Source organism: Canis lupus, chromosome 11 (assembly GCF_011100685.1).
Source record: "Canis lupus familiaris isolate Mischka breed German Shepherd chromosome 11, alternate assembly UU_Cfam_GSD_1.0, whole genome shotgun sequence".
Classification (NCBI taxonomy): domain Eukaryota; kingdom Metazoa; phylum Chordata; class Mammalia; order Carnivora; family Canidae; genus Canis; species Canis lupus.
In genome coordinates, this window is record NC_049232.1 from 12,742,980 (window position 1) to 12,766,451 (window position 23,472).

The window sequence follows — 23,472 nt, forward strand, 5'->3', positions numbered from 1 at the left end:
CAAGAGGTTTCTATCAGTAGGGGTTTGTGTTCTACCACAGATATCAGCCCAAATAAAAGGGCTCAAAATTGAGGCCTGTCTTGCTCAAGCATGCTATTTCTTAAGCACTACCAGTGGTAAATAATTGTGGGTTTGGGTTCAGTGGCTCAGGATTATCAGAGGTTGGATCTTTTTGATTCCTTTGGCCTTTCCCTCATGATCATAGGATGGCAACTGAGCTCAGAAACCACGCTCATGTTTCAGGCAAGAAGAGAGAGGAAGTGGGTAGAGAGATGAGCAAAAAGATGAGGGAGAGCTAGCAGAGCCTGACCATTCACTTTTAGGGAACTTTTTGAATCTTTTCCATCCAGCAACTTCCACTGACATCTTAGTGGCTATATCGGTGTCTTGTCGTGCCAAGGGAATTTGGAAAATATTGGGGGCAGGGGTCTTGTGATTTTGTTGTTATTGTTGTTTGCTTTTTTAACCTTGGCTAATTGTCACACACCCCAACAAAATCAGTATTCCATTAATAAGGAAGAAGGAAGAATGGATCTTGGATAGCAACTGTATAGTCTGAACCATGGCCTCCAGTGGCAGAAGACAAGCAGAAATTTCATGTTTCTGCCTTAAATGTAGAGTATCTTTCCATGCAATCATTTTGTTCTTACTTTCTGAAGATACCTGGGAGTTTATCAGGAAAAGTCTGGTATAATATGAAAACCTTCAGGAAAGGGTCCATGTTCATTGTTGAGTGTGAGTCCCTGAATATAAACATTTGTAATTTAGTCCCATGATACAAGAGCATTTCTCTTGGCTTTAGATTTGGGAGAAGGGCTAGAAGAGTTACATGGACTTTCTTCCGTGGATTTAGAGAGCCGAGTCCTACTTGGACATCCTGTGAATGATTAACAGCTGTGTTACTTTCTTCTCTACTTGCTATTGTATTCTGTCCTCCTTGGTGTAGTCCTGCTGGACTGGTATCCACCAGTGTGTTTTCGGTGAGCAATTTTATTGACTGCATTTTTTTTCTTGCAGCCAAGAGGTCAAGGATCTTTTTCCCCCTTTCTTTATTATTTGCTGCCTAGATGTATTTTAACTTTAGACCTACGAACTGTCGCCATAAGGGCCACTTCTCATTGTTGTGTAATTTCTCTAAGGACTCATTCCTGCCTCTTGAAATAGTCTCTGCTCACTCTCTAGCCACTTCCCTAAGTCTTCCCACTCAGGACCATGCACCATGAGCTCTGCTCATCCAAGGGTCTTAAATTCCTGTAAAACATTAATTGCAAAAACAATAACTGTAGCATTTAAATAGGAGACTCAATGCAATACTTACAATTTGACAAATAGAAAGTGGTATTAGGGGTCTCCATTTAAAAAAAAAAAAGATATTTGCCTAGTATCCTATGTACTTAACTGGTATGCCATAGAATGTGTAGGCCTAAGAATCCCTAATCGATCTGACTACACCACATGAAGCCCAGCAATGCTGAAGCTGGGTCACAGTGTGCAATACACAGAGCAGGAGAATGCTAAATAAATCAGAGGAGTAAATGAGGTAGTGGGACAAGCATTTAAGGGACTTGAAAGAGCAGATTGTTTTCAAGCACTTTAAACATTTTAAAAATGTCAGTTCATCAGCATGCATAGGCTATGCTAATTGTAAATCTTTCATTAAAAACCAGTCTCCTGAGGCTTTCTCCAGGCAACATCTAAAAGCCCAGTTCTGGTTCCTATTTCTTCCTTAAAGTAATAAGAGTAACTTTCCATAAGCATATCTTATAATTTGTATTTAAATTAGTGTCTCTCCCCCCCCCCCCCACCCTACTCTCTTATGTGAATTCCTAAGTCAGTTTTGGTTTGCTTTGTAATATACTGTTTTATTCATACGTGTTCATCTCCTGGTCTTAACTTTGCCTTATAGGTAAGAAGTTAGCTTATAATTGCTTTTAGAATGTTTCATTTGTTTGTTTTGTTTTGTTTTGTTTTGTTTTGTTTTGTTTTTATTGGTTCATTAGGGAAATACCTCTTAAAATTCTGGTGTGATCTGTAACCTGTCATTGAGTCACATTGTTATTCAACATTTAATTAGGTAATTGGAATGGATATAAAGTGCTTGAAATGTGGCTTAACAGTATTTTCAACCAGTTGAAAAGAATGGAGCTGGTCAGAGATTGTCAAATAGGTTTTGAAGTGTTAGGAGGCCAGGTCCTTTTGGATTATGCTTTTGTTTTTTCAGATTTTGTTTGTTGTTATTGCTGTTTAAATATAAGGCAGAGATTAATGGAATTTATTGCTTTTCTTCTTCTGGGAGTTTTTACATACTTGTAAGACTTAGTTGAGATGTTAAGGTACATTGAAAATCCAAGGAAAATCAGGACTGTATTTTAAGGAAGTCGATTTCATTGGCTTCCTTAAATTTATCTATGGGATACATTAAAGTTATAAATACAGTGGGAAAATATATATTGGGAAAGATTATGATTCCAATTCAATTCACTAAGAAAAGAACTAAACCGGCGGCATTGTCCTGTTGTACATGCAGTAAATGTCAATAAATATTTATGGAATGAATGAATGAATCAATGGAGATACCAGTTGAGCAGTAGTTTTGAGGCTGGAGAGCTGACCTGACTGCCCCTCTGACCTCTGAGAAAACTTGCACAGGTGTTTAGCCTTTGTGAGTCTCCAGTTTTTCATAGATAGAATTTGGATAATGACAGTGTTTCACAGTACTATGAAAATCAAATAAGATAAGAAGCTTGGCAGAGAGTAGGCATTAAATAAATATTATTGTACTTTTAAACTTTGAAACTTTCCATATTTGGTAAGTTAAAACTCTTGAAAGTTAATATGACTCAGTCTACTATTAATCATCACAGAGCATGAAATTATTCTGTTTTTTTTTTTTTTTTTCCCACAAAGATAGTTTAGCCCATACTGAGGGTTTGGGAGAAGTTTCCTAGGGTAGGTAATGCTTGAGCTGAGACTTGAAGGCCAGGTAGGAGTTGGCCAGTTGAAAAGAGGTCTATTCCCAGTAATGGACCACACCTTTAGTGAAAGATAAATTAAGCAAAGTAGACTAATTCAAAAGTGTGGTTTGGATAGATTGGGTCTCACCACCTCTTACAAGCTCTACTGCACTATATATAGTTAGAGGCAGGGTCTCCTGGCCCAGGATCCTTACCATGAAAAATATTTGAGCATAATGCTCCAGTATGTACACATTTAATAATAACTTGCATACCTATGTTGCTGTATGAATCCATATATCAGAATTAGGATAGATTTATTTATTTTTAATTTTAAATTAAATAGAAATTCTTTTTTTTAAGATTTTATTTATTCACTTGAGAGAGAGAGAATGAACCATTGTTCATTCAGGGAGAGGCAAAGGGGGAAGGAGGGAGGGAGGGAGAGAGAGAGAGAGAGAGAGAGAGAATGAATCAGACTTCCGGCTGAACAGGAAGCCCAATGTGGGGCTAGATCCTGTGATAGACCCTTGACCAATTGAGCCACCTAGGCTCTCTGAAAATCAATAGCAATTCTAATACTTGTTTTCCTGAATCATAGGTGGTGATCTTGCTTAATATCCTACATGCCTGTAACTTACTTTAGAGACCACTGGTCTAGGAAAAATGTACTGAGCAGAAGCTTTCCTCACACTTCCCACCCATGTTTTTTTTTTTTTTTAAGATTTTATTTATACATTCATGAGAGAGACAGAGAAAGAGGCAGAGACATAGGCAGAGGGAGAAGCCAGCTCCATGAAGGGAGCCTGATGTGGGACTCAATCTCTGTACTCCAGGATCACGCCCTGAGCTGAAGGCAGACACCCAACCGCTGAGCCACCCAGGTTTCCCCTTACCCATGTTTTATGAGAGTTTAAGGTTTATATTTTCAGTATCTGCAGGGCCTCATAACTTCCTATCTAAAAAGTTAGCATAATCATTGACTCAATGCTGATTGTATCCTGGGGATCCCAATCAGGGATCTGCTGCTTCCTAGAAATATAACCACTCAGAAAGGACATATCTTGAACCTGGCCTGACCTGTCCCACAAATAAAGCCCTGTTGAGATGAGCTCATGAACCAAAACTACAAAACATGGAAGAAAACAAACAGCTATGAGTGGGAGTTACTGGACACAAAACAGCAGGATTAAACCCCAAGAATTTCAAGTAAAGGACAATTTTATGAACACCAAAAATGAAAAATTTGTGAAATAATTGAAGGCATAAGAAAAGATCAAGCTTCAGAGAAAAACAGACCAGGCTAACTTGGAAAAGAACCAGTAAGAAATGAAAATACAGTCATTAACGTTAACTCGATGGCTTGATTAAGAAGTAATTTAGAGGTAGCCAGAGAGAGGATTGAATGAGTGGTCACTGGGTCTGAGGGGCACTCTTGCCATTTCAGTTGTAGACAACATGTCAATCAGATCGTGTCATGTGTACTGAGATACTCCACCTACCATTTAACTGCTAACACCGCTCCCTGGCCCCTAAATCCACAGAAGGGAAAGAGCCAAATCTGTGACATGACCCAGAAGCCCCACCAGCCTCTCCAGCTCTGCTTCAATGTTTTCTCAGCCACCCTGGCGTCGGTTTTTCTAATACCACCATGCTTCTACCTTTGAGCCTACTGTGCTTTTGGCTGTGATTATTGGAACACCATTCATTTTCCTCACTAGATGGTATGTCCTGGGTGGGCAGAACCATGTTTGTTTGGCCAGCCATCGTACCAGTGGTTGTACATAGTAGGTGTTAGATAAATATTCCAGAAACACACAGAACATAAATTTTGATACTAAAAGAGCTAATCATGTTGTCCCGTGATTAGTTTTGTCTCTTTAGCTGTATTATCAGGAATGGTATTTCTTCTTTCAAATCCTAAGCCAAATTACAGTATTTCTTTTCACAGATTTTTTTCTTCTTTTTTTTGCCATTTTAAATAGACCCTTGTCAGCATTCAGCTTCTAGGGCAGGTCTTCAGATTTCTTGCAAGGTAGTCTATAAAGTCCTGTGAAACCATAGCAGTTGTCTGTCTGAATTCTGTGAATTGTGCAATTTTTTTTTCCAGGCACAGAGTTAGGAGCATCCGGGAAATGGTGTCATGCACAAAAGGAAGGATGCATGGCACTCTGGGTTCTTCAGACGCACATCTGATTTGTATTTTTTTAGGTGGCCATCTGACTTTTTAAAAGTGTTCCTTTGATAACCTTCCCGTGGCTCGTTTTGTGAAATTGAGAGCAAGTGCTGGGGCGTGGGTAAGCAGAAGCCCGACGACTGCAGAGCCTCTGTGTGCTGGTCAGCCTCGATCCCCAGGGACAGTGACACTGCAGCCCACTTACTGCAGTGAGGAGGCATTGATTTTTCTCCTTCCTTCTCTGTGCTTAGCTGCGCCTCTGAAGTGGGTATGGTACGGCGCATCTCTCCTGGTGGGCAGAGGAAAAACTGTCATGAACTTTGTCACCCCAAACAATCGGGCATTTCAAACCCAACTAGATGGAAGGGGAGCCGGGCTTTAAAGCCTCCTGGAAACCTCCCAACACAGTTCAGCGTCCTGGCTGTTGTGACAGAGGTTCCCCGCAGTCTGTAACAAACCTTGATAGACAATGGGGCAGAAACGTGCGTTGTTTCTTTTTTCATTTATTTAATGTTTTGAGGAGAGAAGAAAAGGCTCACATCGGTGAAAACAATGCAGCTTTGTGCAGCAATCTTGGAAGGTTACCAAAGCGGTCCTGTCTAAGTTTTCAACAAGATGTTCCGTTCCTGTTATAATTGGCTGCCGGCTAGGCTTGGACCTAACTAGAATGCCAGTGTTCGATTTCACCGTGTCCTCGGTGGAGATGTGTCACCGTTTATGCTCGCCTTAGTGACAATTTTCTAAAATGGAAACTCGTGGGAAATCATTACGGTGTTTATATGTCTCCCTTGTCGGACAGCGTTATCCTGTGATATTTTACCAGTGTTTTCCACTGCATGATGGCATCTAGCGAAGGTTAAGGCAGAACAGGTCCCTCTGTAATGTTGTGACTGCATTTTACTTACTGAAGAAGAAAAGATAACTGACAATTAAGTATTTGGGATGTCACAGAAAGAACATGTGCAACTAATCAATGGTATCCTTTGGGAACATGATTTTATAAAGCTGATAAGGGAGAAAAATCGGGATTTTGTGATTTGTGTTACATGATGATAATTGCACCTTTTCAATAAAAAAGACATTTCTCCTCGAGTAAACATTGAGCTTGCAGGAGATGCTGGTAGAAATGCTATTGTTTTTCTGCCCCATTCAGGCAATTTTCTTGTAAATGTGTTTGTAGACCAGGAGATTTTTTTCCCCCATTCTTTTAGAATGATGTTTCTGAAGGAATATCTGGTCTGTTTTAAGTAAAGTCCTGTATTATCCTGGAAGCAAGTAACACTATAAAGAATAATGATGATTATTTTTTGCTTCTTACAAGGTAGTTTCCAGGTTTTAATGCTTAGCAGAGTTGGATGCAGTAATAACAGTCTATTACATAGTGTATGACACACTTGTTACAGTTCTTTATTGAACCCCATTTCCCATGTGCATCTTGATAATAATGTGATTTTTAGTCTACATTACTCCCAAGTGATAAATTGCATGGAAATTTCTTTGATGCCGTCTTCTGCTAATTCTATAGCTTCTCCCATCCGCAAGTTTATCAAAGAGCAACTAAAAGACATTCAGAGCTTGATAGACAATGGGACATTATGAAATAAATTTCATAAATTTATTTTTTAATTGGTGTTCAATTTGCCAACATATAGAATAACACCCAGTGCTCATCCTGTCAAGTGCCCACCTCAGTGCCCGCCACCCAGTCACCCCCACCCCCCACCCACCTCCCCTTCCACCACCCCTAGTTCGTTTCCTAGAGTTAGGAGTCTCTCATGTTCTGTCCCCCTTTCTGATATTTCCCACTCATTTTTCTCCTTTCCCCTTTATTCCCTTTCACTATTTTTTATATTTCCCAAATGAATGAGACCATATAATGTTTGTCCTTCTCTGAATGACTTATTTCACTCAGCATAATACCCTCCAGTTCCATCCACGTTGAAGCAAATGGTGGGTATTTGTCGTTTCTAATGGCTGAGGAATATTCCATTGTATACATAAACCACATCTTCTTTATCCATTCATCTTTCGATGGACACTGAGGCTCCTTCCACAGTTTCAGAGCCCAGACTTTTATAGAAGCTCTTGCAATGCAGGCATTTCCTATACATGGGCCACTTTTGCTTGTTTTTGTATGTTTGTTTGTTTGTTGTTTTTTGCATTGGCTTCAATTAGAGATAGACACTGTCTGCTGGTTTGGATAGTCCTTTCTTTCTGTTCCAGCAGCCTTGAAAATCTCCACCCTACTAAAAAAAATTTGAGTTAACCAAAGGACCATACTCCTTGGCCCTGCAACACCTCATTCCATGCTCTCTACCTGCTATTGGGTGATCTCTTATGGAAACGATGTTGAATCTTTTATTCATTTTCATTGCTCATTAGTAGGCCTTTCTGCACTTATTCTTTTTTTTTTTTTTTTCTTTGGGAGCTAGCTAATACCGCATTAAGTGGAGCAAGAGGATTGCTCAGCTCATTTTATAAACCTTCTGGAAGCAACACTTCTTGTTGAACTACCCCTGAGACCTAGAGTACTTGTATGTAAATAGCTACTCTTCTTTTATTTACATTGGATAGTTAATTCTGCCTCTTGTCGTATTTGACTCAGTGCATATCCTTGTAAATTTTAATTTAATGGGATTTATTTCCAGTTTTTTTTCTAACTTGTATTCATTTTGAATTCTCATCTTTTAACTGCATAAATTAGTTGCCCAGCGATGTGTCAGATCCAGTGTCAGAACTCTACCATCGGAGTTATTAGTTAATGGACCCATCAATGCATTGCATTTCAAAATGCTCCTCTCCTAACTAATGTAAAGTACTAGTGCCTCTTCGGCTGGACTCTAACCCAGCATTGATAGAGTTTAAATAATATTTTCCTCCATGTTTTGCTAATTTTGAGAACCATCAGCACTACAGATTGTTAAATTGTAGAATTTCCTATGGAACACACAGAAGCCATGAATATGATCTACTTTCTAAATTCAGTGCTGAAGTAGATTTTGATCTACCCAAAAGAATCCTAGTAGCCTCACTGCCAAATATTTGCCACCACAGCCCAGAGCTGAAAGCATCAATGAATTCCAATCGCAAGGCAGCACACACGCCAGTGGGGTTGTAATTGACAACAGGGTAGAAAACTAGAACAAGAAGGCCAGCGTGCCCTTTGGGGAGCTGGCACACAGCACAGGCCCAGCAGCGAGGGCTGTAGGCACCGGGCCAAATGAAGAGTGTGCCTAGCAGCCTCACTGCCACAGGGAGCTAAAAACAGGTGTCCTTGGCTGGGCTGTCAGGGGCCTGTGAACCCCCTGCCGCTGTCAGTACAAATATATATGTATGCATATTTTTCAGCAAGTGAGATTCTCAGCTTTTATCCCTTTTTCAAAGGGATCCATGAATCATAGAGGGTTAAGAAGTCCTGTTTGCTAGATAGACAATCATCCAAACTTCCAAAACCTGCAAAAATAGGTTATTGGGGATTGATACAATGAAGAGATTGTAAGGAAACAGTGAACATTTATTGAATGCTAATTGTGTTCCAGAGACTCTTGAGGCCATCATCTTATCCTCACGCTAACCCTGAGATAGGTGAAGAGGGTGTTGGAACCCAGGTGTGGCTCTAAACCTCCATACTTCCTACCACACCATCCTGCCTCTCTAAAAAATAGAAATAAGTAACCATTGAAGACTAATAAAAAAATCATGGTAAGCAAGCTAAAATGGAGAAATATGGTTTGATATTCAAAATGTAATTTATATATTTGTATATATTTATTTATATTTATGTATATAAATTTTATTTATTATATGTTTAAATATATTTATTTACCTATTGAATACAGTTGGGTATTTAGACTAGACTGGGGTCCCAAGAAGGTGGAGTGGCCCAGATACAGCTTTAAGAAGGAAGGATCTTTGGGGGACCTGGGTGGCTCAGTCGCCTGCCTTCAGCTTAGGTCACAGTCCCAGGGTTCTGGGATTGAGCCCTGCCTCAGGCTCCCTGCTCAGTGTGTGTGGGGGGGAGGTGTCTGCTTCTCCCTCTCCCTCTGCTGCTCCTCCTGCTTGTGCTTTCTCTCACAAATACATAAATAGAAATCTTAAAAACGAAAAAAGAAAAAAAAAAAAGGAGGAGGGCTCTTCTTGAGTGAAAGCTTTTCAAGAAACAGAAGAAGATGTAAATGAAACAGTCATGAGTCCCCACATTACTGTTGGCTCTCTCAGGGAGTGAGATCATGTGTGTATGAATGGAAAGATTTTGTTAAACTAATTTAATTTCTCTTGTCCATCTCTGTACTAGTCGATGATTGTCACTCCACTTGTATATATTATGTTACATTAGGTAAATTCTATCATTACACTCTATCTCTGTTTGAACTTAAGTATTAATCATTTTCTTACAAACCTTCTTAGCAGACTTTAGGAAATCCTACCACCACATAACTGAATACTTAATTAACCCCCCAACACTACTTTCTTTATACCTCTAAATCCTGAAATCTATACTGGTGACTGTTTTATGAAAAATATTATTTGAGAATTTTCAGGTAACATTTAACAAAAATGCTCACAGGTTTCTGGAGTTTTCTATATTTCTTTTTTTCTTTGCCAGTATATCTTACCTAAAAAAAATGTGATCATCTATGTGGAGTACTCTATTTGGGGAGGCTGAACAGGATTAATTCCCATCCTGGTGTTGTAGTGTAAACAGCTTTTTGCCTGTCTTTTGTCATTAATGATCATGCTGTAGATGTAGCCAGTGCATTGTAAGCCAATCTGTCAAGGCAAATAAACAATTCACCTTGTTAAAATTCCCTAAATCTTGCATTAATAAAACCAAACTAACCCCCTGAACACTCAAGAGATGTCTTCCTCCATACTGCAGTGATGGATGACATGTCTAAAGATCCTGGAAATTAAGTAGTTCAGGTCATTAAAAGTGTCCCACACTTGTTATTGATTTAATTTATTTTAAAAGGTGGGGGTGGAGATAAGAGTGTTACCACCAACCCCCCCCCCATTTTTTTTTAATCTGAAAGCTACCACTTGTACACATAATTAAAACTATTGCCTAGGTGAACAGCTCTGTGTTTGTTACCATATTAAGCTTTATTATTCAAATAGGTATTGTATCATTCTCTTAAACAGATATGTAGAAACATGGAGATAATCGCTATAACTTACTTTATGGCAAAAATTCCTTGGAGTTTCATATATATAATGATTCTTACAACCTTTGAGTTCTGGGCACTGAAATAATGACCTTATAGGCACCCTCAAAATTTCCCCAAGTAGATGAAAATTGAGATGGAGGTCAGTGGAAATAGTGATGAAAGCATGCCTCTGGGAAGAGGAGGGCTTTTTAAATTTTATTTTATGCATTTTTTTGTTTTCCTACTTCTGCTTACTTTCTTACTTCCTCAGTGGGTACAATCGGCTATGTAAGAATAGGAAGAGACCAAGGCAGGGCTGCTGGCTTTCCAGATGACTCCTCTCCAGGAATTGAACAGCAGTAGAAATGCTGGCATAATGTAGGGGTCAGCCTGCATTGCTCATTCCATTCCTATATCCTGAACTGGGTAACTGTTTTAAAACTCTACTAGAAATAGAAAATAATTTACACTCAGCATGTAAATTATGACTAAAAGCCATAGGTTATATAGAATTACATATTTCAAAATATACATAATTTGACCTTTTGTCATTTGTGCCTTATGCATCACATGACATAGCTGCTCTTGATCAGCCGTGTGAGTGATACTTCACCATCCCATCTCATTGGTCTTTAAACAACATGTGGGAGGAGGAGAACTAAGGTAAATGATAAAAATGACCTTTGAAAATAATTCTTACTTCCAGAAAGTATTGTACAATCTTTGATTTTTTTTCCCATGGTCTTTGTTAAAAAAAAGGGGGGGGAGTGGGAGGTTAGGGGCAACTGTTTAGTCAGTTCACATACCGTGGCCCTCTTTTTTAAAAGATAAATACCCAGGAAAATGCACTCTCTCATTCTCCATTAGATTTCCCCTTGCACTTGCGTAATTTGGATAGCTGAGAACTGACATGGTTATGCCATTATGCCAGCTCTTTAGCAGAGCTCCCTAAATGGAAGAACCCGTATAGATTTTTTTTTTTTTTAGTATATACGCTGATTTACACTTAGTGATAAAGTTGTTACTGACCCTTTAAATGGAGCTGTCCAAATAGCAATAAATGTCATTTGATCCTTGTGCCGAAAGAAGTGATAGCTGAGTGGTCTTGGCTAAATCTTCTAGTTCAAAAAACCATGTGTAGTATTTTGTAAACAGTAGTGGGCTCTTTACATGCACAAACACACACACACACACACACACACACACACACACACGCATGCATGCACACAGCCCAGACCATTTTATCACCCAGTAAGGAAAATTTGAGGTACATATCTTAGCAGTATTATTGATGTCCCCAGGTTTTTAAAATACCAGAACCTCCATGAAGACAAGAACTCTATCTGGTGGCCCCCTCGCGTGTCTGACTGTCTTACCCCCTCATCAGCATCTGACATGTAGTAGATGCTCCATAAATGCTGGTTGGGAGTATTTGCTGACAATAAAGAGCGTGCTTGTCTCCTGAGTTCTTGGTGGGTGAAATGGAGACCACCATCCCCTATACAGATTATGAAGAATGATGCTGGTAAGAACTTAGATGAATGGTCCTGACTTTTTGAAGTTTTTGCTTTGATTATTGATTGCCTGATAAATTTCACTTTCTAAGTTCTGTTTTCTCCTTTCACAGGCTGTCATTTTGGAAAATGAAGAACTTCCCAAACTGTTCCTTGATTTCCTAAATGTGCGACACTTGCCCTCTCTACCGAAGGCAGAGAGTTGTGGGTAAGAATTGTTGTTCACCTATTGGATGTGTATTTGAAGCCACTCTACAGTCACTTGTTGGCCTAACCAGTAACCCCAGTGGCACTGGAAGGGCCAGCCCGGCCATGCCCGTTCTCTCTGCTGGGACAGCACTTACTCGCCCCCTGCCTGTAGTCAAAGGAATTCCTCTGTAGTCCTCATTCCTGTTTTGTGGCCAAATGACTAAGGCTCAGTAACTCAGGTTTAGACTTAAGGAATTGACTTTTTGAATTACGCTGCTCCACAAAGTGATGTTACCTGATGGGAATTATGGCTCTAGATAGCCTGTTGAGGGACTAATATATGTATTGGTGGTTACTTGAGCAAAGTCTGTGTCCCCATGCATCTACAGTCACATAATCTGGAAGCTGTGAATGACCTTGGAGATGGTTTTACCCAACTCCCTTATTGTAGATTTGAACAAACCGAAACACAGGAACTAAGTGTTTTTACCAAAATCTCTTGCCTTGTAGCTAGCAGAGCCCAGGTCTTCCCAAATGAACTCTCTCTCCCTGCTTCCTCCTACCTCTCCCACAGGACCTGATAATGTGGGGCTGTAGATCTCAGTCCCTGTCTACCAAGAAACCAGACATTTGATATCATCAGCAATTGGGAAATGTTCTTCTGAAGAATGACCTTTGAAACATGCCACTTGCCCAGCCCTGGGCACCTGACTGGTGTAGAGCTAGCCTCTGAAGGCAATCAGTAACCCTCCTGACATATTAAATCTATTTACAGAGAGACACACCATCATAAAGTCTCTGCAAGCCCATGCAGAGAAAAGGGTTTTGTTCATCCTCTTGCTGCCTCCAGACCTGTCCAAAGGACACATACCAACTACCAGAGGTTCAGGTGGACCACACCCAAGTCATGTTAAAGCCCAGCCACCTGCTGGATGAGAGGCTGCAGATACCAGCCCCCCTCACTGGCAGTATTTGAACAAGGCCACTTCCCACTCACCCCAGAGCGAGAATTATATGCACTGTGCTCTCCAAATAATAGGCATTGTCAGCGTGTCCTGTTCTGACTTGAGCACGTTTGCTAGGAGGGTAGGCTTTATACAGAGATGTTTTTAAGAAGAGATTTGAGGAATGACAGAGTGAAATCTTTTCGCCATTACATAAGCCCGAAAGCAAAATCCTAGGTTTATAAGTATCTTCAGAAAATTGAAATTCAGGAATATGGTGGTCTTATGACTCTTTAGAGTGAGGCATGGGTCATGCCGTGACTCTGTCAAGATACTTGTCTTTTAAATATTTCCCAGTTCAGGGCAGCCCAGGTGGCTCAGTGGTTTAGCACCGCCTTCAGCCCAGGGCGTGATCCTGGAGTCTCAGGATCGAGTTCCGTGTCAGAGTCCCGAGATCGAGTCCCACGTCGGGCTCCCTGCATGGAGCCTGCTTCTCCCTCTGCCTGTGTCTCTGCCTCTCTCTCTCTCTTTGTGTCTCATGAATAAATAAAATCTTAAAAAATAATAATAATTAATAAATAAATAAATATTCCCAATTCAGAGCTCTAAGAATACTGGCTATTTTTCCCTTGGTTTGCAGCAACATTCACCCAACTTACTTACATGGTCTTTTTCTTCTTCTTTTGAAAAAAATTCTAGATCTTTTGATGAACCAGAATCTGAAGAATCAAGGTAAGAACTAATACTAACAGATCAAGAGTTACATAAAACCAGGAATAGGACAGTGGTTTTGTTAAGTGTGTAATGCCCGTGGTGTCAGTGTATCAAGTCACGATCTTCTAGAAAGTATTTGTTAGGAAGTTAATTTTAAGATTCTAAATATTTGCTAGGAAGTTAGAGAAGTAACCAGTTGTATCTAGGAGTGAAGGGGTAAGAGCCCTACTTTGTTTTGTGCAAGTAATATGAATACTATTTTATCAATAATTGTGCTTTGAGATTTCAAAACAAAACAAAACAAAACCCAGCCCTTTTCAGCAACGATTTATTGTATAGGTGGTATATCTGCTTCAAATTCCACAAAGAAATGTTTAGAAGGTGCGGGCAGTGCTGGTCTCTTCCCTGTAACTCTGCTCGCTATTATTCACCCACACGGTTTGATACATAAACCTTGAGATGTCCCCACACAGCAGTTTGATCCCCTCAAAGCTAGTTTGTAGTGTTTTCTGTTTACCGTCGTCCCCTGATGCTGACATGCCTGTTCTTGACCTTTCCAGCAAACTGTCCCACCAGCCGGTTCTGCTGTTCCTCAGGGACCCATACGTCTTGCCTGCAGCCAGCGGTAATCAAACCTGTCATCTGCTAACAGCTCTTTACTGATCTGACCCTGCACCACATAAACCACGTTTTTAATACAGGTCTAACAGAGTGACATTGGTCCAGGGCTTAATAATCTGCCAATAAACCAGTGCTCTTGCTGTAAGAGACATTCGGAATTTTAATTGGGGCAGGACTTGCAGCACGAAATGTAATTTTTCTTTCTACCTTACCAGGCAATTTTGAATTAGAGTAATAAGAAGGAAAAATATTTATTGTCTTTCCTTTTCTTTTCTTCTTCTTCTTTTTTTTTTTTTTTCTCTTTTTTTTGGAGGTAGTGTATTTTGATCTGTGCTTGTTTTTTTTTATCCAGATGCTAAGGTTTGATTCCAAGGCTCTGGTCCTTTTTTTCAAATGCTTTTTTCCCTAAAAGCAACATACGTGTATTACATATATATTTTACTTCCATTTAGATTATAGCACCTTAGATGGTTGAGTGTGCATTTTTAGAAATTGAGTACTTAAATATAATGAATTTATGCATGAATGTAATCAATATTTTAGCCTGGCTCTGTCCTTTGTACCAAGAAATTTAAGTTCCTCAGAGTCCTCAAAATATTCTGGTATACACCCCTTCATAAGTACATTCCCAGACATTATATCATTTAAATTTTTTAAAAGCCTTTGGGTGCCTGGGTGGCTCAGTCGGTTAAGCATCTGTATTCTGCTCAGATCATCATCCTGGGTCCTGGGATCGAACCTCTCACTGAGCTTCCTGCTCAGTGGGGAGCCTGCTTTTCCCTCTCCCTCTCCCCACTCATGCTCTCTCTTTCTCGCTCACTCTCTCTCTCTCAAATAAATAAATAAAATCTTTAAAAAAAAATTTTAACAGCCTCACAAAATAAGCAGGACAAAGATCATCATTGGCTAAGCAGAATTGGGGCCCAGGGAGGTCCCTGACTTGCCTCGTGTCACACGGCTGATGGGGAGACCCCTCGGTGCCTAATTTCTCCTTGTGAGCTCTTTACGTAGAGCATTCAGCTCTTGTTTCTGGGAGTAACTAAATAGCATAGCGACTCAATAGCAGTAGATAAATTATCCGTTGAAACCATTCCTACATTCTGACAGTAAAACCTTATCACCAGTAAGAGAGAGGGGACTGTTCTGTAGCAGCAGCATGTATACTGAGATCAGTGACTGAGCTGGTGGTGCGAGCAAGGCCCGTGCGCATGCAGCCCGGCTCTGTTGCAGGACCATTCCTAGCCCCTGATCCAGCAGAGCTGCCCTTGCTATATACGAATATGGTCTCATAGTATTTTTCCTATAAAATCCTTTCAGTGAGGAATAATTGTTTCTGTAACATTTGCTTCCTATGTTTTTTTTTTTTTTTAAGGTTATTTATCTATTTATTCATGAGAGACACACAGAGAGAGGCAAAGACACAGGTAGAGGGAGAAGCAGGCTCCATGCAGGGAGCCCGACGTGGGACTCAATCCTGGGACTCCAGGATCACACCCTGGGCAGAAGGCAGGCGCTCAACCACTGAGCCACCCAGGCATCCCTGCTTCCTATGTTTTAAAAAAGCACATTATCGGGGTGCCTGGATGGCTCAGTCAGGTAAGTGTCTGCCTTTGACTCAGGTCATGATCTTGGTTCTCCCTCTCCCTCTGCTGTTTCCCCTGTTTGTGCTTTTTTTTTTTTCTCTCTCTCTCTCACTCTCTCTCTCTCTGTCAAATAAATAAAATCTTTTTCAAAAATACATATTAGTTGATATTAGGTTAACAAACTGTTACAGTTAGTAGACACGCATAACGTCATCTAGGCTAGATGAAATAGGCAATGTTTTATAGGGTATTCTTTTTGTCTTTTGAACATGGTTCCACAAGTATTTTTTCCAGGTATTTTTTTATGGTCAGAAATTTGATGCATTTGGTTGAAATTCCTGTGCATGTGTGTTATTTAAGCCTTGTAACAAAATGTTGAGAGGATACTCTTCCAGAGGATACTGAGTATGGAAATACTTTCACAGATGAACTGACACCCACAAAAGCAGACGCATGTCTATCTTTAAAATCTTGACCTTCACTCTCCTCTTATAAAATGCTAATAACCAGACATTCTTCTCTGAGCATATGCTTTTTGGGCTTTGTTTTGATTTCTCTGGGGAATTCAGAACAGCTCGTGCTGTGGTCCCCAGCATCTGCCCCATGGCTACCCTCTATGGCTATCTTTCATCAGCTTTCATCAGAGCTCCCATCAGCTTTGGCCACTGTTGACCACTTTCTCCCCTTCCCTACATGGTCTCCCCTGGGTTTTTTCACCTTCCTACTTTTCTTCCCATCCCTGGAAGCCCACCAGCCAGCTGTCATAGGCCCTCTTGTCTTCTCCCTTGCTTTCTTTTGAATGATCTCCTTGCTTATGATCTTAATCACCTTGTGTATACAGCTGCGACACAGTCCTCTTTCCATCCCCACCCTCTCTGTGAGCTTTGACTCTTACCAGGCTCCTACAGCCCTCAGTGCTCTAGGCCTGGCTCCTGTTTCTAAGAGGACCCCCTCACACACTCTGCTGTAGCCACCCTGAGTTCTTTCTGTGCCTCAAAGGTCTTCACTTTGTTCCCCCTTAGGGCACTGCTGCTTCCCCCCACCAACCCCCACCAAGCCCTCTTCTTGTCCCCACACAGTACTGGCTCTGAACCTTCCAGATGCAACTAGAGAGAGCCTTTGCTTGCTCTGTTCTCAAGAGCCAGTTAAGACTACCCCCCCCCCATCACATTGCCTTTCATTTTATTTAAGGTTCACAGCAAATGTTTACCAAAATAAATGAAAACCAACAAAAATGACCACAAAACCTATCCTAAGTCACATTCCTTGTCATCCCCTCTCTATGGGAAACAAAGGCCAAGGTAATTTTCAAGCAGTAATGGACATTGAATTAAAACATATGGATGACGAAGCCTAAACCCAAAGGGCAGAATGGAATGGAACAGTTGAAAAAAAATAATGACTTCTGATAAACTCCTCATTGGTCCTCTTGGTGGACCTTGTTATAAAGCACCTCTGTTCCATTCACTTTGATCAGAGTCCCCCGCTTGCTTCCTTTACACTAGTGATCATATACTTTTTTCCTTTTTCTCTCTCTCTCTGTTGTGCTCACCTGTTGACTCTCCAGCCTCCAGCACCTGCTCAGCACTTGCTGGACCATAAGCTCAGCGCCTTGGCTTGTGTTCCTCCCTCTGCCAGGAATGCCCTCCTCCCAGATACCCTCCTGGTGGGGCCTCTGTGTCCTCATTCACACCCTACTTGTGCACAGAGGTCTTTCCTCTCCTTCCTGTTCCCTCACTGGCAAACCCTGTTCCCTGCTTCAGTTTTCCCCCTTGCTTTTATTTATTTTTTAAAAGACTTATGTATTTATTTGAGAAAGGGAGAGAGTACATACTCAAGTGAGGTCAAGGGCAGAGGGAGAGGAAGAGAGACAGCATCTCAAGCAGACCCTGTGCTGAGTGTGGAACCTAACGTAGGGCTCAGTCTCATGACCCTCAGATCATGACCCGAGCAGAAACCAAGTAATTAGCAGTATTTTCCTTTTTTTGTCCTTTTTCCTGAACTGGCTTACTTAAATCTATTTAAGCTGAATATGCTGATGAATATACTGTGAATATGCTGTAATTTCACTGACTTTCTTTTTTTTTTAATTTCACTGACTTTCAAATAGACTTTTATATTTTGTGTGGCAAAGGATAAATGCCCATATGCTAATGCACGTTGGTGTGTTCTATCTGGGCATCTAATTGAAAACTGATCAATATCTGCATTGATGGCCCTTGGTGTCAATACACTTCTGTGGGGGAGAACTACTTTGAGAATTAAAATGAACTTAGCAAAATCTTTGCTTTTGGTTCGGTTCAAAATATGTAGGTTTAAATCCTATTACAGATTATTAAAGATGTATTTCATGGAAAATTAGGTTATTTCATGCTGAATTAAAGCAAACATTAAGAAATCAAGTATCATCACCCAAAAGTAATTGAACTGCTCGTGTACTAGAGATATTTCTAAAGCATATTTAGTTGGTGTATTCATTTGCTTGTCTCCCTGGCTAGCGTGGAAGTTCCATGGTGGGGTCAGGGCCTGTTACTTACATACATTCCCAGTTACCAGACCATATTTGGTCCACGATGGTAACCAGTACTGACTGTGTGCCCAGCTCAGGTTCACATGCTTTGTTTTCACTCACCAGTCTTTATAGAAACCTTTCAGGCAGGTTCTGTTAAGAAATCCCTCACTCATCACATGGAACCCACCACCACTTTGAACTAGTCCCCGCATACTCTGAACGGCAGCCAGAGCCATCTTTGCCAAACATGATTCAATGCTGTGTGACTCTGCTTAAAATCCTTCAGGAGTTCTCATTGCTTTTTCAGATAAAGCCAGAATTCCTGGACTTAAATTAGCTTTCCTGCCCTCGAGCCTCCTCCTTCTCTGCCTCTGTTTTTTCCCCTGGCCTCCATTTCAGTCTTTGAACCTGATCCGCTCCTCCAGGAACCTTTCCACCCTCCCTTACAAGTGGTTTTACATAGTAGGTACTCTATAGCAGGTCGGTTAATAACAGAACGTACTAGTGTCTGTCTGAAAGTATTGGACCAACTAATTTCCTTATGTAATAACTATATTTATTTAAAGGGATGGAGCTTCCACATAAATTCTGGACATAATTATAGGCAGACTGAAGCTGAGAAATTGAACCTCTGGGCTGTGTGATGGATGGGTTCCCCCGTGCAAGTTATCTGTTCATATTTTACCCGCTCTGATAACTGGGATGTGGCCCAGCCTACTCACACACTCTCGCTTTCCTTCGTATCTCGTCTAAAAATGTGGCTGATTTTTCATGTTCGACAGGATGGTTTTTGTCAGAAATTTGCCCTTTTAAGTTAGGAAGACGGCCCCCATTCCTGCTGCTCCCTGGAAGCTCGTGTAACCGAGCGATCATCCTTGAGACAACTTGGACTAAACGCTGCTGTAAACCACAATGGAAAAACTGCAGCCAAGTATTCCCAGTAGAAATCTTGGAATTCCTTCAAGTATATTGAGATTTTGTTAGAAATTGAATTGCCAGTGTAATCCATCTTCCTTGTGAGAAAACATTCAGATAAAGAGCTGGGGCCCAGCAGCATTAACCATTAGAACATCCCTTAAATCAATAAGCTACAAATCTGGCCGTGCATTCCTGCAGAGTCTGGGTGCGCGCTAAAGTGGCTTTAGGCCGGAGCAAATGACAGCGCGTCCTGAGGAGCGCGGAGCGGCTGCACCCCCGCGACCGACGCGGATGCCTGAGTTCCTGTGGGCCTCGCTTGCTCACTTCTGCAAAATGCAGTTGTGTTTTATGGAGGTGCGTAAGACAAGCCGTGTTCCTTTTGTTTTTCAGATTTTCCAAATGTGGTTATCGAAGGCGTCCTCCATGGGATATTTTACCCTCATCTCCAGCCCAGGTAGAGATCCTACGTGGCCAGAGGAAGCTGAAGCAGGTTTCACGGAATCGATACCTACCAAATTAACCTAAACTCCATGACATAACAGCTCTAGCTAGTGGTAAAATTCACAGTCCCAGCTTAATTCAGGGCAGGGACATTTCCATTAGAATGGTGCTTTTAAAAATAGAAACTGAACCAGGGCGGTGCTGAGGTTAAGGCCGAGGTTTGAGAAGTAGAAGGTAGCTGCCAATTTTGCAACTGGTGAAAAGGAGGCTGTAGGAGATCCCTGGGAGCAGCGGGCGTGACAAAACAGAAGTTACCCTCTGCCTCCTTTGCACCATCTGCTAATTGGACGTTATTCTTATCCTGAATCACACTGAGACTGATCTACTTTGGTAGCTTGGTTTTTTGTTTTGTTTTGTTTTGTTTTTTGTTCAGATTTTATGAGACACTAATCTTTGCATCATGAGATTTCTCTCGGTCAATGATAGATTCGTTCTCAAGTGCCGGCATTATGAGAGCATCACAGAAACACACTGTGCTGAATGTGAGGACGGAACTAAACTGGAAATTAAACTATGCTGACAATGCTAGGGCATTTTTAAAAATCTGGTCATTTCTCTTCACACTGCAGTGGAGTTGCGTCATACCTAGGGATGAGCTTCTAGTGTCAGAACATAAGATAAAAGGCAGTAAGGAGATTCTTCTTGACAGCCCTTTCAGAAGGTGCCATACTGGAAATGTGTGCATCCAACACAATCACTTTCCCTCCAGTGTTGGAAGAAAGGACTGTTTCTTCCATTGAAGACCACTTGACGTTGTTGCTGTTTGTTTATGGCAATTTTGTATAAAACCATATACCTTTCAACACTAGAATCACACTTCGTCCTGCAAGATGCTTGCCTTCTGAGACACAGATGTGAACTGACTGTGCCTGAGGAGCCACTACAGTGGTAGCACCTGGATTCCTCAAGGTCCTCTGACCCTTATCAGGGTTTACTCATTCATTAAATTGGTGGAATTTTCATGGGATTTATTGTTACTTTCTTTACTGTTTCCTTTTTTGCTGACCTCCTAGGTGGAATTAATGTAAGTTCAATGAATGATCTCTAACTCCATTGTACATCTCACAGACATTCATATTTTGAGTAGTAAAGGACAAAAGCATATATGCAAACTTCATGTATGTGCTGTATTTGGGCATTTCATTGAAGACTAATTAATAGGTAGCCTATTTATGGTTATTAATTTTACTAAGCTTTTGTGTGGGATAAAAATGTTTGGATTCAAAACAGATAACTAAATCATGGTTTTTGGTTAGGTTTAAAGCCTGCTGCAGACTTTGAGAGATACATTTATGATAGATGTGTTACTTCGAGCTGAAAACGGGTGAGGACTATGTAATCAAATGTCATGAACCAAAAATAACTGAATATTCACGTGGTAGAGATATTTTTTAAATGTTTTGTTGTTAGCTATTTTTGAGTTAAATAAAAACAAAGGACAAGACATATTTGAATTTGTCTTTTAGGATTTTACCGGAAACGCAAATTGTGTCCTGTCTCTTTATACACACGCACACAGCTTCTCACATACTTCATAGGCACTTATTTCTACTCTGAGTGTTAAATTACCTCACCTTTAAGCTAACAGGTGCTCGTTAAAATAGGTAATGATTTACAAAGATGGTAAGAATTTTTTTTTTTTTTTAATATAAGAACCAAGCATTTTGGGTGTCACACTACTCAAGAAATCCCTTCTAAGAATTTTTTTTTTTAGAGATGACTTTTATTTTTTATTTAGTAATTTTTAATACATAATTTCATATCCTGTTTCAAGTCCAGTAGAGGAAATAGAAGCCATGGTAAGTATTTTAAGTAGAATGGAATAGTAAGAATAGTAAGCTCGCAGAATCTTTTGGAAGGATGAGGAGAGTGACCTCCTTAGTAGGGAATCCAGGAATGACTTCCAGAATCCTCCAGCAACATCTAGCTCCCACCCATCAGGGGAGCTGCAGCCTTTGCCTTGAGTAGGAATTCATGAAGTCAGGAGGCCACTCTTGAAGCTGCTAGGGTAAATATCACCACTGCAGCTGCAATCCAGGTACCAGCAAGTGAGATTGGGAAGTCACTGTTACCACCATAACTGCCTCATAGCCGCACCCAGGAAGCGGGGGCCCTGGGCCCTGGAACAGCGTCCAGTTGCCACCACCTACACCACAATTGCCTCTCAATGCCCATGGCCTGGCTTGCCCACAGCTATGGCCCCAAGCAGCAGGAGACGGTAGTCACCCATTTCCACCTCACACTCCATCTCATGAAAGCACATGCCAGAACCTTATTATCGATCCCCAGCTTCAGGGGAGTCTGGCAGGAGTTGGAACTTTCTGGTCACTGCAGTTCAGGAACAGACATTGGAAAGATGATACTATATTTCCACGGTTGAAAATCTAATAACAATTTATGACAGGATATATAAAAGAGATAAACCTCCCACCCTGTCTCATATTCCCAGCTCCCCCTCCCCCCCTCAGCAAACAACCACTGCATTTAGTTCATGAGTATACTTGCATGGATACTTCATCCACATGCAGACAGATAATGGACATTTACGGTATGTATTCCTCTTGCCCCCCCTTTTTCTTTTTACAAAACATGAATTTTTTCAAAGCACGGATTAATAGAAAATGGAGCAGTAAAGAATAGAGGGATGGAAACAGAATAAAGAGAAGGAAGAGAAACCCCACTGCCACTTGAGGCAGGACATGGGGACAGCCGTCACCTGCTGTGCTCCTAGTTGGCGGGTTTGGTGGTGTGCCTGGGCTTGGTCTCAGGCTTCCACAGTGCTTCATGCGGAGCCTTTCTCGGGCCTCGTCCCCACTACTCAGCCATTTCCAGACCAGCCTCCCCCGCCCCACTATTTCAAACACTTGACCATCTCTACAACCCTGGTAACACTGACCTTCCCTACCTGGTAAATCCTCAATCATTTCACTTTGAAAAGTGTAGAAATCTCATGCAACAGTTTAGAAATAACAAATGGCTTTCATCTCATTTGTCACTTTCGATCAATTGATCATGGCTGCTTAATGTGCTCGGCCGAGGGTGCCGGCACAGCCATCAGAGTGGCTACTATCAAAAAGCCGCAAATGACAAGTGTCGGCAAGGATGTGGAGACCTTGAAACCCTCACACATTTGCTGGCAAGAATGTAAAACAGTACAGCCTCTGTGCAGAATGGTCTGGCAGTTCTCCAAAAGATTAAAATTACCGTGTGATCTAGCATTTCCACTTCTGGGTGTATGCCCAAAAGAGGTCGAAGCAGAAGCTTGAGTAGATGATTTGTACACCCAAGTTCTTGGTATTATTCACAAACGCCAACAGGTGGAAGCAACCGTCCATCAGTGAATGAATGGATAAACAAAATGTAGTCTATGCAAGCAATAAAATATTCAGTCCTAAAAAGGAAGTCCTGACACATGCCACAACATGAATAAATCTTGAAGACATTATGCTAAGTGAAATCAGACCGTCACAAAGGACAAGTCCTGTGTGATTCTACTTATATGAGGTACCTAGAATAGTCCAGCTCATAGAAACAGAAAGTAGAATGGTGGTTGTCAGTGATGGGGGAGGGGCAGAAATGAATTAATGTTCACTGGATTTCAGCTGGGGAAGAAGATGAAGTTCTGGAGATGGGTGATGGGGATGCTCGCACAACAGTATGACTACTGTATGCCACTGAATTGTACACTTGAAAATGGGG

The 23,472-nt window shown here is 41.1% G+C and overlaps 1 protein-coding gene and 1 long non-coding RNA gene across 13 annotated transcripts in view; one reads left to right on the forward strand and one right to left on the reverse strand.

The window, feature by feature from the left end:
• Positions 1–21,219, forward strand: part of SNX24 (sorting nexin 24) — a 159,977-nt gene extending 138,758 nt beyond the window's left edge. For both annotated transcript variants that reach the window (XM_038551968.1, XM_038551969.1), the window contains 4 exons: positions 11,905–11,999; positions 13,624–13,656; positions 14,199–14,263; positions 19,663–21,219. In XM_038551968.1, the coding sequence (XP_038407896.1) occupies positions 11,905–11,999; positions 13,624–13,656; positions 14,199–14,263; positions 19,663–19,730 (261 nt within the window). In that variant the 3' untranslated portion in view covers positions 19,731–21,219. The remainder of the gene's footprint in view (positions 1–11,904; positions 12,000–13,623; positions 13,657–14,198; positions 14,264–19,662) is intronic.
• The window catches only part of LOC102152525, a 34,161-nt gene that overhangs the window by 9,717 nt on the left and 972 nt on the right, over positions 1–23,472 (reverse strand). For all 11 annotated transcript variants that reach the window (XR_005366588.1, XR_005366589.1, XR_005366586.1 and 8 more), the window contains exon 2: positions 9,747–9,900. This is a non-coding gene — a long non-coding RNA (uncharacterized LOC102152525). The remainder of the gene's footprint in view (positions 1–9,746; positions 9,901–23,472) is intronic.